The 15412-nt window shown below is 40.2% G+C and overlaps 2 protein-coding genes across 3 annotated transcripts in view; one reads left to right on the top strand and one right to left on the bottom strand.

Moving 5' to 3' along the window:
• The first annotated feature begins 1400 nt into the window (after positions 1–1400).
• On the top strand, positions 1401–3468 carry LOC116222403 (beta-1 adrenergic receptor). The gene is made up of 2 exons (XM_031576247.2): positions 1401–2002; positions 2123–3468. Exon 2 carries the CDS (start codon positions 2280–2282, stop codon positions 3285–3287), a length of 1008 nt encoding a protein of 335 aa, XP_031432107.1. The 5' UTR covers positions 1401–2002; positions 2123–2279; the 3' UTR covers positions 3288–3468.
• Positions 3469–12770: 9302 nt separating this feature from the next.
• ndufaf6 (NADH:ubiquinone oxidoreductase complex assembly factor 6) overlaps positions 12771–15412 on the bottom strand; it is an 8067-nt gene continuing 5425 nt past the window's right edge. For both annotated transcript variants that reach the window (XM_031576270.2, XM_031576272.2), the window contains exons 8-9: positions 14800–14856; positions 12771–13020 (exon numbers count right to left, since the gene is read on the bottom strand). In XM_031576270.2, coding sequence (XP_031432130.1) covers positions 12892–13020; positions 14800–14856 — 186 coding nt within the window. In that variant the 3' untranslated portion in view covers positions 12771–12891. The remainder of the gene's footprint in view (positions 13021–14799; positions 14857–15412) is intronic.

Here is a 15412-nt window from a genome sequence, read left to right as displayed (position 1 = left end):
AATACACAATCCAATCATTGGGCAAGTAATTTCCATCTGTCGTGCAAACAGTAACCTGCTTCCGACTTTGCTCTTTGCTTCTTCTGAGAACTTTGGTGCCTGTGCCAAAGTAGATGAACCAGTATGACAACTTTCTTTCCAGAAAGGCCTATGGCTATTGATTTGGACATCATGCAAAACTACATAGACTTTTAACATGAATAAACTTTTCCTATAGCCTACTGGTGTAGTGGGCTACCAAAGGAGGGTTAGATGTAATAATAGACATCTGATTATCCCTATTTCTCAACAACAAACGTTTGTTTTTAAGACAAGAAATATATTTCTAAAAGAAAATCAATACTTTTTTGAAACCGTCAGTGTAAGTATCGTTGCCAAGTGAATCTAGTGGTCCTGCGACAGCATGAGATTTATATTTGCGCGAAGCAAGTGATGTAACTTTTAGAAACTGCAGGTGTTAGCTCGCGGCATTATTATATATAGGCAAACTAGCGTAGGACGGTTACGCACTAAATAGATTGTTAATGTAACGTACATAATGTGCGCTTGATACCTACAATTTATATAATGCTTCATCACTTAGACTACTTTGAAAATCAACCTGTGTGAAAAAGTATGCCACCACCCTCCAGAGTCCAACTAGTAGTCTCTAAAGGGTGTTAGGTGTTGGTCACTAATGATGACACCTCAACTATGACTTTTAGAATCATGCACCAAATTCAGTAAGTTGCCTAAGCGTTTACAAATATGATCATACAGCTTCAAGCCACAGGACGCAGGGAACAGGTCAATGCAATCTGTTCATTGCACACTGCAGTCTTCATACTGTGAAATGTGAAGGATGTCCTCTTGACCATATAGGCCTCAGCTCTATGTAGGTGTATAGTGTCATATGTGGATGAGGCTCTTACATTCAAATGAAATTTTATTGTAAAAAATATATATATATAATAATCTTATTTGTACATGTATTAATGTCAGAATTGATTGCAACATAAATTAATGAATTACAATTTACATGAAGAAATAACATTTAAATTCACTTCATCACTCTCTTTTACTCTAATTTAGTGAGGAAGTCATGCAAAGGTGTCATGGTTGACTGCAAGCTTTCGGCTGGCCTTTCTGAAAGAGTGTCACAGTGTCAGTGTCAGTCGCTTGACCTACTTGATCTTTCACATCCTCATGCCAACACCAGTTCATATCTGGTCCAGTGAGTTGACTGGAGCAGGTGTGTTGGTTGTGTTTTCAATCAAATAGCAAATCTATTTCAAGTCTAATTTTAGAAAAATAATAATAAAAGAATAGCCTACTGATAAAAAGAGAATGGTCCTGTTTGACATAATGGCCCGTCAATGTCGAGAAGCGCCAAGAACTGAGGAAGACTTTTAATTTCGTTGCGACTCCCTGCTGCCCCCAGGTGTCTGCCCCTCTCACTTAACGGACACAATTTCAAGAGGTTGACTCATGAAGCTATTTGCATGTCTTGATTTTTAAGTCCCATGAGTTATTGCCTACTCCTTTTGCCATCTATTGAGACCTCGCTCATAACCGTGACTATTTCATATCATTTACCTCAGAATACGTCCTGACATTCCTGTCAAACTATGTAAGATTAAGTGGTAAAAAAACACAGAAGAAATTGTTAAATAAGGGGGGGAAAACATCAGCATGTCAACCATAGGTTCTTTATAATTGTATGATCTCTGCTGAGGGGCCAATAGCAGAGCGACATTCTGCGTCATTACATTTTGGTCCTTGTTCGCATCTGACTGCCGACGCTCGAGTTTCGTAGTAGTTTACACGTAAGGCTTTCAGGAGGAACAACTTGAATTCACACTCGGGACAGGACAAATGCATTCCGTGGACGTGCGTAATAGCGTTAATGCCTAGGCTATTTTGTATCCACTGATATGGTGCTTAAACCTCGTGCTTTTGCGCTTCAACACTTGCACTCTACCGAGTTGGCGATTCGAGTTTTTTGGCAACTTACAATCTTACGGTAGGTATTCCTGTGCATTATGTGTGTCGAGGGTTTTAATGCTATATTTGCTACCTTGACATTGTCATGAGCAATCCTTCATCTCCGTTGGTAATAGACGTGTTTGCTCATTGTTTTTAGGGTTGCGCTGTATAACTTACCTTAAAGCTATCCAATCCCTGCCAACTGTGGATGTTAAAGCTTGGGATATAAGTGATGCTTGACCACAGAGGATATTGTATCTTTCGAGGAGTGGTCACCATTCGGCAAGACTGACTTTACGCACCGCTGACCAAAGATGCTGCAAGGATTGGAGCCAACGAACTGTACTGTGTGTTGCTGTACACTTGCCAACAAAATACTGATGGTGGTATTTATGATTTTATTAATCTTTGCGATACTGTTTGGAAACTCAGTAACGTTAGCTGTGATTTTTGGAACCAAACATTTTCACACTCCTCAGGGTTACCTGAAAGCATCCCTGGCCACGGCTGACCTAGCAGTGGGCATTTTCGTGGTACCTCTCTCTGTTTACGCAGAGGTTTCTCTTTTGATCAATGGCACCACACCAGAATGGACAATGCGTAATTCACAGGACATCACTTTTCACCCGTGCATCTTTATCGGACCCATGTTTGCAGGTTGCACATTGGTTTCAATCACAACAATCTTCCTTCTTACCATTGAGCGGAGTATTGCGGTTGTGAGGCCTCTGCATAAGGAGTCTGTGATAACGAGGAAGAGAACAACCGTCTTAATTGTCTTCTCTTGGCTAGGGAGTTTTCTCCTGGCTGTAACTCCCATTATATTTAGCAAAGACATCTCACTGGAATATAACCCTTGCAGTAGGATGTGTAATTACGCAGTGGGGAGAAATGGCTTCCCCTCTCATGCGTGGAACATTCTTTTACTTTTTCCAGCATTTGATTTCACTCTACTGGGGGGAACTGTGGTGATAAATGTTATATCCCTGTCCACCATCCGCCAGCATTCAAAGAGAAGGAAACATCTAGCGGAGGCGGAATGCCAAAGCATCTCCAAACCCACTTTTTCCGACATCAAGGCTGCGAAGACCATAGGAACTTTGACCTTAGCCTTCACGGCATCTTTCACTCCCATTGCTGTCTTCGTTGTCGGGAATGTCATAGGCAATGAATGGTGCAATTTCTCTTTTTTTGCTTTCTGGATATTAGCCACAAACAGTTGCTGGAACGTTATAATATACAGTGTCAGAGACCAGAAGTTTAGACATTGTGCGCACCAGCTTCTAGCATTACCGAGGGGAAAGAATGATGCCAACACCTAACATGCATACAGTACATGTATATTATCATTTTACAAGTAGCCTGACATAATTCTATGAATTTAATTTGAAATACTGGAGTAATATCTCCGAATGAATGCCTTTTTGCATATCTTCGACTGTCTCAAGAACAGGGTTTCTGTTGTGTTGTTAGTTATTTTGCATGACTCTGTTATTTGCAGGTATTAGCATGCTGTTAATGTTATTTATATTTATGTTATTAACAACATAAAATGTTTACAACCATTGTAAAAATGCTTTTTTTTCAGTGTAGCTTTATTGCTTAATGATGCTGTTTGGTGTACATTGCCATGTTGCTGTGCAGGTTTATTTCTGTGTGTGTGTGTGTGTGTGTGTGTGTGTTTAATGAAGGCTACATAGGGATTGTTGTCCTCAGTATTGTTCTGTTCGGTTCTGTGCATGACACTGGATGGCGACAGAGCTCAGTACCTTGACTCAAAGGGTGTGTTTTTTTTTTTTTTTACAGAATACGGAATGTAAATATGTACTGCATTAAACATCAAGGGAATAGTGGAACACAGTGAGCGTGGTTCAGTGGGGAAAGAGGCTGCAAGCAAGTGATAACTGCATCAGCGCTGTTGTAATTGGCATGCTATTTTTGACAATTGTCACTTTGTAAAATGTTTACATGAGAGGAATCAAATGAAAAAATAAACTCTTTTTTTTCATCAACGAGACATGCGTTAGTGTTCTCACATGTCCAATTATGTTCATGCAGGCATAATTAAAAATACCATTACTTACAACAAAATATACTATCCTACCGAAACATTACTATCCCATGTACTATCACACACACAGCCGGCTACTGCAAAGCTGCTATCCTTCCGACATGAGGTAAGTCCAGGGGGAATCTTGGGTCTGAAGTTTCTAAACCCATGGTTAATCCTTTTTGAGGATTGTGCCCAGATGAGTCTCCAATCATTTGTCCCTACACTGCTGTCCAGCGCCTGGAGTGGTCAGCGCAGAACCCCAGACCGCCGATGCCCCATCAGCCAACAGTCTTGAAGCAGATGGCCTGGCTTTTGTTTGTTTTTCTTTTTCTTTTTACTCTTTTTTCTTTTTTTTGTAATTTCACTATGTCTTGACTGTGCCGGCACAGAAGGGATCTTCTGCTTTAGCACAGGGTTTAGGGTTCTCAGAGAGCCCATGGAAAATCATCCCCCCCCCCCCCCCTCTCTCTTCCCTCCCTCTTTTGTTTTTACTACATTTGGAGTAAAGAGGAACCCTCCCGTGAAAGTCTGCTGTCACGTTTCAGTGCAGATGGCCAGATCAGGGATATGTGGGAGGGTTTGTATTACTCAATGTTTTTTTTTCTCCCTCCAGGATCCAAGTATGAGGACAGTGTGGTGATTTTGTAACCTTATCTGATCCTTTGGATTTTCAAAAGTGAAATTATCTCAGTGGCAACACTCTCACGACAATTGCCAGTGGTGTTTTGATGGAAGCTTCAATACTCCACACTTGTGACTGATTCTGACAGCCAGGAACACTCCTGGCTTCCACGCCACCATCATTCTGCACTATTGAAAGTGGCACTTCAAAGAAAGACAAAGGATTGCTCCAGACAGATTCTGCACGTATCCAAAAAAAGGAGTTTGATTCATGTAGACTATAGAACTAGAGACATTACTACACACCTAATACTTATTCTGTCAAATAATTCTTTGATCTGAATCTGCAAGACTTGGCTCATTCCATAGCCCAAGGGGAGTCGGAAATCGGGTTGTAGTGAAAGGTTACTCTGAGGACAGTTTACCACTCACTGATCAAAACATTTTTTTATCTCAGTCTGTAACATCTAGACCTCCACTCGTTTCTTGTCTTCTTCAGAGAGCATAAGTCTGTCACCTGTATCATTCATGCATCACCAGACATCTAGAAAATTAAAAATACGCAGTTGTCCTATGTATCTTATGCACCAACCACACCAAGTTAATTTCCTGTATGTGAAAATATACTTGGCCAATAAAATAATTCTGATTCTGATTGTGTCATTGCACACTTTCCACTTTCTAAAGACATGTTACTAAATATTCACAGAAGATGCATTTAAAAGTTAAACCGATATTTTGTTTCATACGAGGTGGATGTGGACTTAGATGATGTTTACATCACAAAGAAAGTCAGTGATTATATGCAGCTGAAGATTAATAGGGATTTATGTTTGTGTAACAAATGGTTTGGCTCAGTGGAATGTTTTTTTTCAGACAACTGTGGAATTTGTGCTCGGGATTTGCAAGAAGCCACCCTCTGAATAGACTGCTTTCGCAGATGGAAAAATAGGAATGTTTCTTTCAGACTTCCAAAGCACACAGCATAAAACATTTATAATGTTTGGTCAATCTCACTCAGTTCATGTTATCTTTTTTCTCCCCACATTCCAAAAATATTTACTTCTCGCACTTTGAAAGTGGTGTATTTTAATCATGAAATATGTAATTTTTAGCCCGTGATTCTCCTTCCAAACTCACGTATCATGTTGACAGCATTGTCACTAGGCAGTGAAAGGCAGTCGTTCCATGGAGACGAGACACCTGACCTTGGGAACAGTGGTAAAGCCATGGAACACAGACCGAGCAGAAGGAAGGTTACATTAATCTATTTCCACTGCTCTAAGGGCCCTAGGCCAATTTGCTACCACTGAGAAATAAAAGCACAAAAGGGCATGTCTCCACCACACTGAGTTACTGTGTATTTTTTATTTTTTTTACTAGACTAGACTGAATGTATCTGTTGCAGGGATTTAGAAATGTAATATTAGGCATGAGAAACAAATACTCTCCAGAAAAAAGAAAATGGCTCATGCACAGAGACTGGAAAGAAATAGTTATTTAGTAAACTATGAGAGATAACAGTTCTGAGCCTTTGTTATCTGGTTATATGCATAAAATATCTCATAGCTGTCAAGTACAAAAACCTAAGCTGTCGATGTCTTGTCACAAGAGTCCTCATTAATTAACCACTAAAGAATGACCATTAATCAACAGTCTTGGCAAGACATCACAATTGGCATATTTTTAAAGAAAGGCCTCAGTGGGATGAGAGTTGACTGAAGCGCTACAAACAGTTGACCTCTCAGCCTCTTGATGGGGAAATACCTATATGAGGCACCAAAACCTGAACAAGAGTGCAATCTGTGAGTTCATTTATATAGTGCCTGCATTGTATTGTGTGCCATTGTGTTTTCTTTTTTAGATTCATTTTTTTTCCTTTCAATTGCCGTGTGAAAAAAAAGTGAAAGAAGCTTTCATGTAACATTCTTGGAAATACAGATGCTTGCTAGATAGATAGATAGATAGATATATAGATAGATAGATAGATAGATAAATTGATGGATACTTTATTAATCCAGAGGGAAATTTAGGTCATCCAGTAGCTTATACACTTATGCACTTATACAACTCACAGACATACATACATAAATCACATATACGACACTGTGCCCATCATGGTATCAAATCTCTTGTACTCTTCTGCAGTGAAAGTGCTTCACCTGGCAGTACAATTGAAAAAGCCAGGAATAAAGTGAATAATAACGTCCTGATGATCTACAGTAGTTTGAAGTTCAACAAATGGTCACGCCACACTGGACATACCTTGTTACCATTAAGGAGAGTAAAAAAACAAAAGTTGGAAATCTCAAATGCATTGAAATAAATGTCAGAGCTGTCTCACAGTGATACGAGTTCCTCATAGTTGTAAAGCAATGAGGTGGAAAAGTGCTATGTGCCCTTAACCTGAATTATATAGTGTGTGTGGAGTCCCTAATTTTCAAAAAATTTCAAACTCTTCTTTTTCAAGCTATATTGACTTGATATACTGTTGTTATTCAACTTTTTGGCCTAGAGGTTGACTCCACATGACTTTTCCCTTTTGGTCTACAGCAGTCTACAAGTTTAAATGAGACCGTGTGAAAGGAAGTACAGAAGTAGAACTAGAACAAGCCTCGAAGACTTAGTTCCCTGTCAGACTACCCTGTTGAAGCATGAAGGCTCAAGACGTATTAAGAAGCAAAGAACAAAACAGTGTTCTTAACCTTGTCAGTATGATGCCCAATTAAAAGTCTTATTAAAATGCTGAGTCACTCTACTACCTCCTTTAATTGTTTTCAGCTGTAGTCTTTTAATTACAAGCACTGATTCAGGAAAGGTTGCTGACATCCATCCAGCTTATCTGATCACCTTCAGCAAACCTTCACTCCATAGAGATAGCATTTAGATAGGAGAGGCTATAGTCGGCACCTGTCAGGCACCTGTCTTAGAAACCTATTGTAATCTGAAATAAAAAGAAAACAAGCAAATTATGAATTAAATAAAGTCCCACCCAGCCAGTAAATCAATTAAAACCATATTTAGACACAGGAGGAATTCAAACTCACTGTGAACTCGAAGTAATATGGGATATTACACCTGCAATTACACCTTAAAATGATGTACATGTACTTTCAGACTTAACTAGCTACTTAACTTCATCCTACCATTTGCCACAGAAAACTACCACAACAGTGGGATGTTTTCCATTGTCCTCTAACAACACAGTACAAATCCAGCCAGGCACTGTCTGTGAGTTTTATAATGAAGGCTACTGCCTAATGATTTGCAGGACAGGAAATCAAACAGACGATGGCATTTATTGTCAAAGGAAAAAATAAAAACGACGACCCAAACAGGAAACTCTCCCTCACTTAACGCTCTTTCTTCTGCCCTTGGCAGAAAGCGGCAGACGCATTGAGGTCATTATTGAATGTCAGTTTCTTCTGCCAAGAAGAGAAGGCCAGAAGGTGAACATGGGGGAGGTGTGATTATTTGAGTCTTGAGTGGTGGCCCACAGGTCAAGTAGTTGTCTGTGCTTTTAAGAGGGTGAGAAGATTCATTCGGGGAGCAGTTTGGATGTATACAGGTGGCTTTATGAGAGTGGGGGGGAAACTGCATTGTTGAAGCCAGCAAAAGCAGGCGGGTGTTCAAGCACCGGAAGTTCAGTTCACTGGAACGGAGTGTAATTAAATGTCAGTGTGTTCCATATGATGAAACATGAGGGCTGGTAGGTGGACATGATGAGGATTTATTAAGTCAGTTGTGAAAACGTTGGTCCAGCAGGATTACTATGCACTGTACTTTAAAAAAAGCGTTGATAAATGCTTATTTTTCATGACAGTTTCATTGTTTAGGGTGCCCTGGTGCCTATGGTCCCATACATGATTTTGTGGAGTTGACCATAGCCAGCCACACTAGTTTCCACAGCAAAACAGCATACTCACTACATGTGGTTGTAATATGGCCCACTGAGTTTTTTGTTAACAGCACCAAATCTGCTGAGTGTATGAGGAGCCCTTTCTCTATAACCAACAGAAGACCCTGTAATGCAAAAAAGAGATGAATCTGTCACATGTCGGTAGTCAGGGTTTGAACTTTTACAGCCAGTGCATTCGCATCTGTGTACACTTCACCATCTCTACATAGCAATTTTTGAAAAGACATGAGCATATACAAAAATATGACTGTGTTTTGAAAAGTGCAACAAGCAATTCTGGCAGGGGTTTAAGAATATACATCTTCTGTTGTTATTATCTGTTTTCACACCATCAATGAACCAGACCACCTAAATCTCAGTAAAGCTGCAGTAATCCTCCGTTTGGCATTGCAGAACTCTGTCTGACGGGGGTTCAGCCATCTTTTCTGAAATTCATAAAATGGTTTTTGAAACTGGAAGGCTTTTATCTCGACCGAGACTGCATCTGACCTTTAAGGGACAGGCCTATAACCGCATATCTGGGCATAATACTGTTTTTTGCATTAATGGACATAGCCTTTGATGAAAGGTTATTGTCAGTGGCCTGCATATGTGGGTTGTCGAAAAAAAAATATTGTTTTACATTCTTTTTTTTAAAGAGCAGTGGCCTCCAGCCACTATAATGAAGCCTGATTGCATTCATATCTATTCTGGTTGTTCTCACCTTTCTCTGGATCCACCTTTGATCCCAGAACACTTAGAACCATTATATGCCTATAACATGGGTGGATGTTGAAGCTCACCAAGCCATCTTTTCTGCAGTGACAAAGTAACTTCTATCTTTTGGACAGCCTGGATGCTGAGTGATAATTGAGCAGTGTACTTACAAACACAGCAAACTCACAAATTAGTTCAGTAATTTACCACATGACCTTTGTACCTGCCTTGTGCATGCCATGACCGTTCTCTTTGGATACACCTGGCTAAACGCTAACTGATTTTGATCATTAAGGACAGATTCCCTAACTTGGCATATCAATGACTGTATATAGAGATGGACAGTATGTTGTGTCCAAAAAGGGAAGCAACCACAGGTCTAGCGCCCTTGTCGGTGGGCTGCAGTACAATGTGTTTCAATGATAAAGTAGCCTATTTTCCATGACACTTTTCTCATCTAAACCATCTACATCTACAGTGTCTGATTCAGTTAGTTTTCCCTATGCTAATATCTGCACATTTTTTATTTCCCCCTAAAAATTTGATGTTAAATGATGATTGATAGCCTTTGCTGGAAGAGACCAGCTGCAGTACCTGAATCGCGCCCCTACTGGTTAATTAGTGGAGTTTGCAGTCGAGTTTAACATATGATTGTTTTATCATTTCTTGTATCTGTTAATGTCCTGGCATGTCCTGTGATGCTGTTGCTTGTACAGACCCTCTGTGGAAGGTTCTTCACAGTTTCTTCAGTAAGAAATGTTTTAATAATGAGTTAATATCCAACACTTCACTGCAGGAACATTCTGCATGAGTAGCTACATTGAATGGGTAACGATAGTCAAAGACCCAGTAGGGATCATGATGCGCTTATATTAATATTTTAGCCTTTATGTCAGATATAAAAAATGACAACAGATGATAAAGAATAGGAAAACATGAGTGTTATCAGGACAGGAGTTTCACTGGTAGCACGATGACCATGGCTATTGTTGTCCACCTTTCTGGCCTTGATGCCTTTGTGAATATTGCATGTTCCTTAGCCGCTGTGGCCTCGGTGCCATGCATGTTGTGCTTTAATCTATTTATTTATTTTTCTTTATAACATGTCTTTATAACATGGTGCTTCTCTGCGCTAAAATGATATTAACGATTTAAAAATCAAGCGTCAGTGATGTAGACGTGAAAATCAATCAAAAATAAAAAACCAAGCTAGTCAAGGTCTGACTTAAGTTTTGCCTGTAAGGGAGTTGGTGTGCAGGCTGATCTTACTTATTAGTTATTATGCAACATTACACTCACCTGACAAATAGGACATCCACGAACAGAGTGTCTGCTGTTGCTGTAAGTTCAAAGAAGACATACTGCCACATGCTGCACCTTGAAATCGGGACAAGGGGACGGGGTACCTGTACCAGGAGTACCTGATTTCGACTCTCATCTCTACTGCGCAATCTATACCATATGTCTGTCATTAAATAAAACTTGTAAGACACTGTCAGAATTGCTGTGCACAGGAGTGGCAAACAACACATTCAATTCCCTCCCATGTTAAAAGTCACAATTGAAGAACACTTCAAACTCAGGAACATGCATTAGCCTAAGTGAATAAAGGCCGTCACAAAAGTATTCTAAGGGGGTAATTCCACAGATATTAGAGTACACAAAGGATAGACATCCACCTTTCTGTTCAAGTGATTCATGAAGATTACCCAGATATAGCAGACAATTGGTTGTCTCTGGATGTGACCTTTTAGAGTAGTTGGATGGATAAACAACCAAGAGGAACTTTAACATGCTTATGTTACATCTCTCGCCGGCATAACCCAAGAAGGTCATAACTCATAACCCATTACGTGCGTGTCCTTATCGCTGTGCCTCAGCACCACTTCATGCTGTTGCTGACTTCACACGTCTACTGGAGAGGACAGAGTGTACCCACCACAACGCACATCCGTATGACCACTGCCTGTTTGAACAGTGAGGTAACAAGTGCTCATCTCGCCTTTCGTGACGCATAGACCTAACATCTTTAGATGAGTGCAGACAGCCATGCAGATAATCTTATCAAACTAAAAGAGAGACTCATGATGGCCAATTCATTTTTAAAAATGGGGTTAATTTGTGCCGATCATCTTAATTCCTGCACTGGAAAAGTTTACACATGTAAAACATGAAACCAAACACGTACTGCCCCATGTCCTGGAGCTGTTTGTCTGTCTATTGGCGTGCCACTACACCCTTTATATCCATGCTCAGAAGGCTGACAAACTCAGCCACTGTACAGCATGGGGAGTGAATCATCTGGATGGTATAAATGCTTGTGACACGAGGGCTGATTTACAGGTTGGGATAAAAAGCATCAGCTAAACAAAACAAACAAATAAATAATTAATTAAATCAAAACTGCAATAATGGAAGGAGCGCATGTTTAGATCTGACTATAAAGACTTGAAGGGGTGGAGGGAAACAAAGTAACAGCCTTTGATGCTGTGGATTACATTGACCTAAACAACAAAAAGGACACTATAATGGCTGTGCACAAAGCTGGCAAACAACCTTGGACAGCATGCTGTTCCTTACAAAAGTTCTCCTTCGATGAGTTATTCCATGAGACATGAGTGCAGTGTGCACAACATGGCACTAGTTTTGATCATCTACTTCAATGCAGCATTGAGAGGAAAAGAACACACGTTAACAAGCATCTGCCGTCTTTTTTCATCTGTGTACTGTGATATTACAGACAAGGTCCAAGGGTTAGCCCGGAGTGCTTCTTCCTTTCCTGTAGCCTTCAGTGCTCTTCTGCTAAATGAATTCTCTTGTTAGCGTCTCTGTTCACAGTGCTTGAAAGCAGGGGCTCTTAATTCCACTCCTGGAGCCCTCCATGCCAACATCTATCTGTTTCATGGCCTCCTGAATAACCAACTGTAATTATAACGCATATAAAGCAGTAGTAAGGTGTTTTTCGTCTAAAACTAGCCAGCTAATATATATAAAAAAAAGTTTCAGACAGAGGGTAAGTACAGATGTACAGTATGAGAAAGAAAACCGGTTTTTGGAACACTGAAGCATGTAAATATATTCAAGTAGACCCCAGAAATAAAACTATGATAATTGAAAATGAGAATAATAGGTCCTTCTTGAGATAATTCACTGACATTTTATTCATTTTCACTTGAACGCTGCTCAGACTCTGATTAAGCTTGACTGAAGGACCTAATGACAGCATGGTGTGAGGCTATAATTGAGAACAGAAAGCTCGAACTGAAAGAAGAAGAACTGAAAATCCACGAGCAGAATATCTTTGCCTCCAAAGTTAATGGCCTGCTGAATTTATGGGGAAGTCTAAACCTACATATACTGTATGTGCTTCATGCAAATCCAACCGTGTCAGTATTCACATTCACGCAAGGGCAGGACAAAACTGCCTGATCATAAACGTCTGTAGACAAAGATGACAACCATACATACAGCGAGGAAAGGAAGACAATAAATAAATAAATAAATAAATAAAAGATCCAAGGTCAATATGATTTATTTAAGTACTCACTGAGTCAGTGCCTTTGTATTACTTCATATGAACTGCATGAATTTTGCAATCGTAGCTACAAAAACAAAAAAAGCCCAGTGCTTGCGGACATCAGTAGGTCTGTTTCCATGACCTGATATAGAGTTGTAAAGGAAGGAGCGGGTTCCTCTTCTGTAGGCTGGGGTGGAACACGTCAAAGTCGACCCTCCTCACTCGCTGCAGGTAGTCCTCCAGGCCAACCTGTGGTTTTAAGGGAGACAAATGAAGCAACACTAACCTCCAGCACAGCAGATACACACAGAGGGATTCAAGTCAGTATTTGGCTCCATACTGTTCCATGCGAGAGCAGAGTGTGATACTGCCTCATTAAGAAAAATACTGAAATCTACATTGAATCCTTTCCGCAGGAAGAACCCTTTGTTTTTAAAAAGAGGGATATCCATGCTGTTATTCTAAAGTAAAATAAAAAATACTATGATATGAACAGGCAAGGAATAAGTTGGGTACTTGGTGTTTTAGAACCCTTAAAATGTTCTGGAATTGGGGGGCACTGTGGCGCAAGCAGTAGCCCCGACCACATTCGGGCTTGACGCCCATGGAGGACACGGGTACGAATCCGGCCCCATGTCATTTCTCCTGTCCACTCCCCAGCTCTTCTCCCTCTCATTTCCTGTCCCACTCTTCACTGCACTATCGATTAAAGGCACAAAAAGCCCAAAAAAAAATATTAAAAAAAAAAATAAAATGTTCTGGAATGCATTCATTCTTCTTTGAAGGGAACTACTCTGAACACCAACCAACCCGCTGTTAACAGAACTGCCAAACCGAGTGCAGTTTCAAGTTCTACCTTGTAAGTCGTGATAGTGTCTCAATGTGCCCTTCAAATGGTGAAAGTTTTTGCCCCAAGACCTGAAACTTCTTGTTCAGAAGTTCAGGTAAGGTGGAAAAAAAGTGCTTTTTAATGGGAGTCAAGCCAAAAAAAAACAGAGTGCCTTGAATGCATCGGGACAGGAACAGATTGTGTGAGGATATTTATAGACATGCAAGACTAAATGTCTGTGGAAATTAAGGAAGATAAGAAAACATCCGCTGTGATAGAGGTAGAGGTACATTGTTAGTACGTGTCCTCTTACTGCTTTTTGAAATAATAATAATAATAATATTCTTTATTTATTTATGGTTTCAAAAGCCATGTTACAAAGTGCTTCACAGAGACACAAAATCCTCGGGTTTTAAAAGTAAACAGATTAAAAACAATTAGGTAGGCTATATAAAAACCAATACTGAGAAAAAAACCCTTTCTTTTAATGACCCTTGTCAAACTTTGCCTGAGAAAAACTACTGCTAAAGGTAGTCCAGCAATGTGCCCTCCACCACCTCAAACCCCACAAACCAGGCTGATTCACTGGAAGGTCTATGCAAGAGCAGAAGCCTACGATCACATTTCATGAGACGAGCGTAGAAATAAAAAAATTTTTTTTCATATTAATGAATCAATGAATTTCAATCATGCTTTGCAGAACCTGAGGATGATGCTAATTCATTGCCTGATTTGTTCTCTCTCCCTCATGAAATTAGGGATTTGTGCATTTTGCCTGCCGTTGGAGGTGGCTGCCTCTTCAGCTAGATGTCTGGATGTCTAGATGGCACTGTGGCCGGAGGTGTGAATACTGTAGCCCTGAATAATGGAAAATATCTGCAAAACCAATATCAATATTTAAAAATGTTATCCTTTACCAATATGAGTCAGTGCATTGCTGTTTAATAAAACACAAATAAATAATTGAACTATCTGTTAATAACTCAGTCAATCTGGGATTGTCTGTCTAAAACAAAACCAAAAACGTTAAGCTTGAATATCTACCTATGAACCCATAGGGCATATGTATTCATATTCAAATTGGTGTGGGGGCGAAAAGAACTTCTGAGAGCAAACCTGTGACTGTCTACTTTCCCCACACACAGTGAGGAGGAGGAGGAGGAGGAAGAGGAGGAAGAGGAGGAGGAGCAAATACTCACAGTTTGCAGGAAGGTGGCTGAAGCTGCAGCTGGAACGCTCTTGCTGAATGATCTGGCCTAGAAACATGAAATCAATACACAGAGTTGTGAATGGGGGAACACAATGATGAAGGAGGAAGTCTGCTAGTGCAGTGTAGGTGGAGGGTAAGAATGCAACAATGATAAAGGTCACACACAGCGGTGACGCATAAGAAGTGAACCCCCACATCCGCCCCTTCTGTCCGCCATGGCCTTGAGGATGAAGCTCCTCCCCCTAGTCTTTACATTTACGTGAAAGGCACTGAGCCTCTGACCCGACCTACAACTAATCATTTGATGCTGCACAGAAGGGGTATCCAGAGAGTCCAATTCTGAGAAAAATAAACAGTGGCTTGATTTAAACCATAGAGACCAGATTGGATTAAACCAGCCCTGCCATGACTTAGTGCCAGCTTTACTTGACAGCAATCCAACAATGTAGAATCAACAATCTCCCAATCTGTCTCAGTATAAGACTGGTTTGGCAACGATGAATTCCGGTTTTTAACTATAATGGCTGGATTGGTTTAAAAAAATGAGAGATGTGTACAACTATGTGAACAAAGTTGAGAATGTAATTACTGGTGACAAAACG

Source organism: Clupea harengus, chromosome 11 (assembly GCF_900700415.2).
Source record: "Clupea harengus chromosome 11, Ch_v2.0.2, whole genome shotgun sequence".
Taxonomy (NCBI): Eukaryota; Metazoa; Chordata; class Actinopteri; order Clupeiformes; family Clupeidae; genus Clupea; species Clupea harengus.
This window is presented reverse-complemented; position numbering and strand designations above follow the sequence as displayed.

Excerpts from the sequence above, each read along its gene's own strand:
- LOC116222403 (XM_031576247.2), top strand. The coding sequence starts at position 2,280 with ATGCTGCAAGGATTGGAGCCAACGAACTGTACTGTGTGTTGCTGTACA.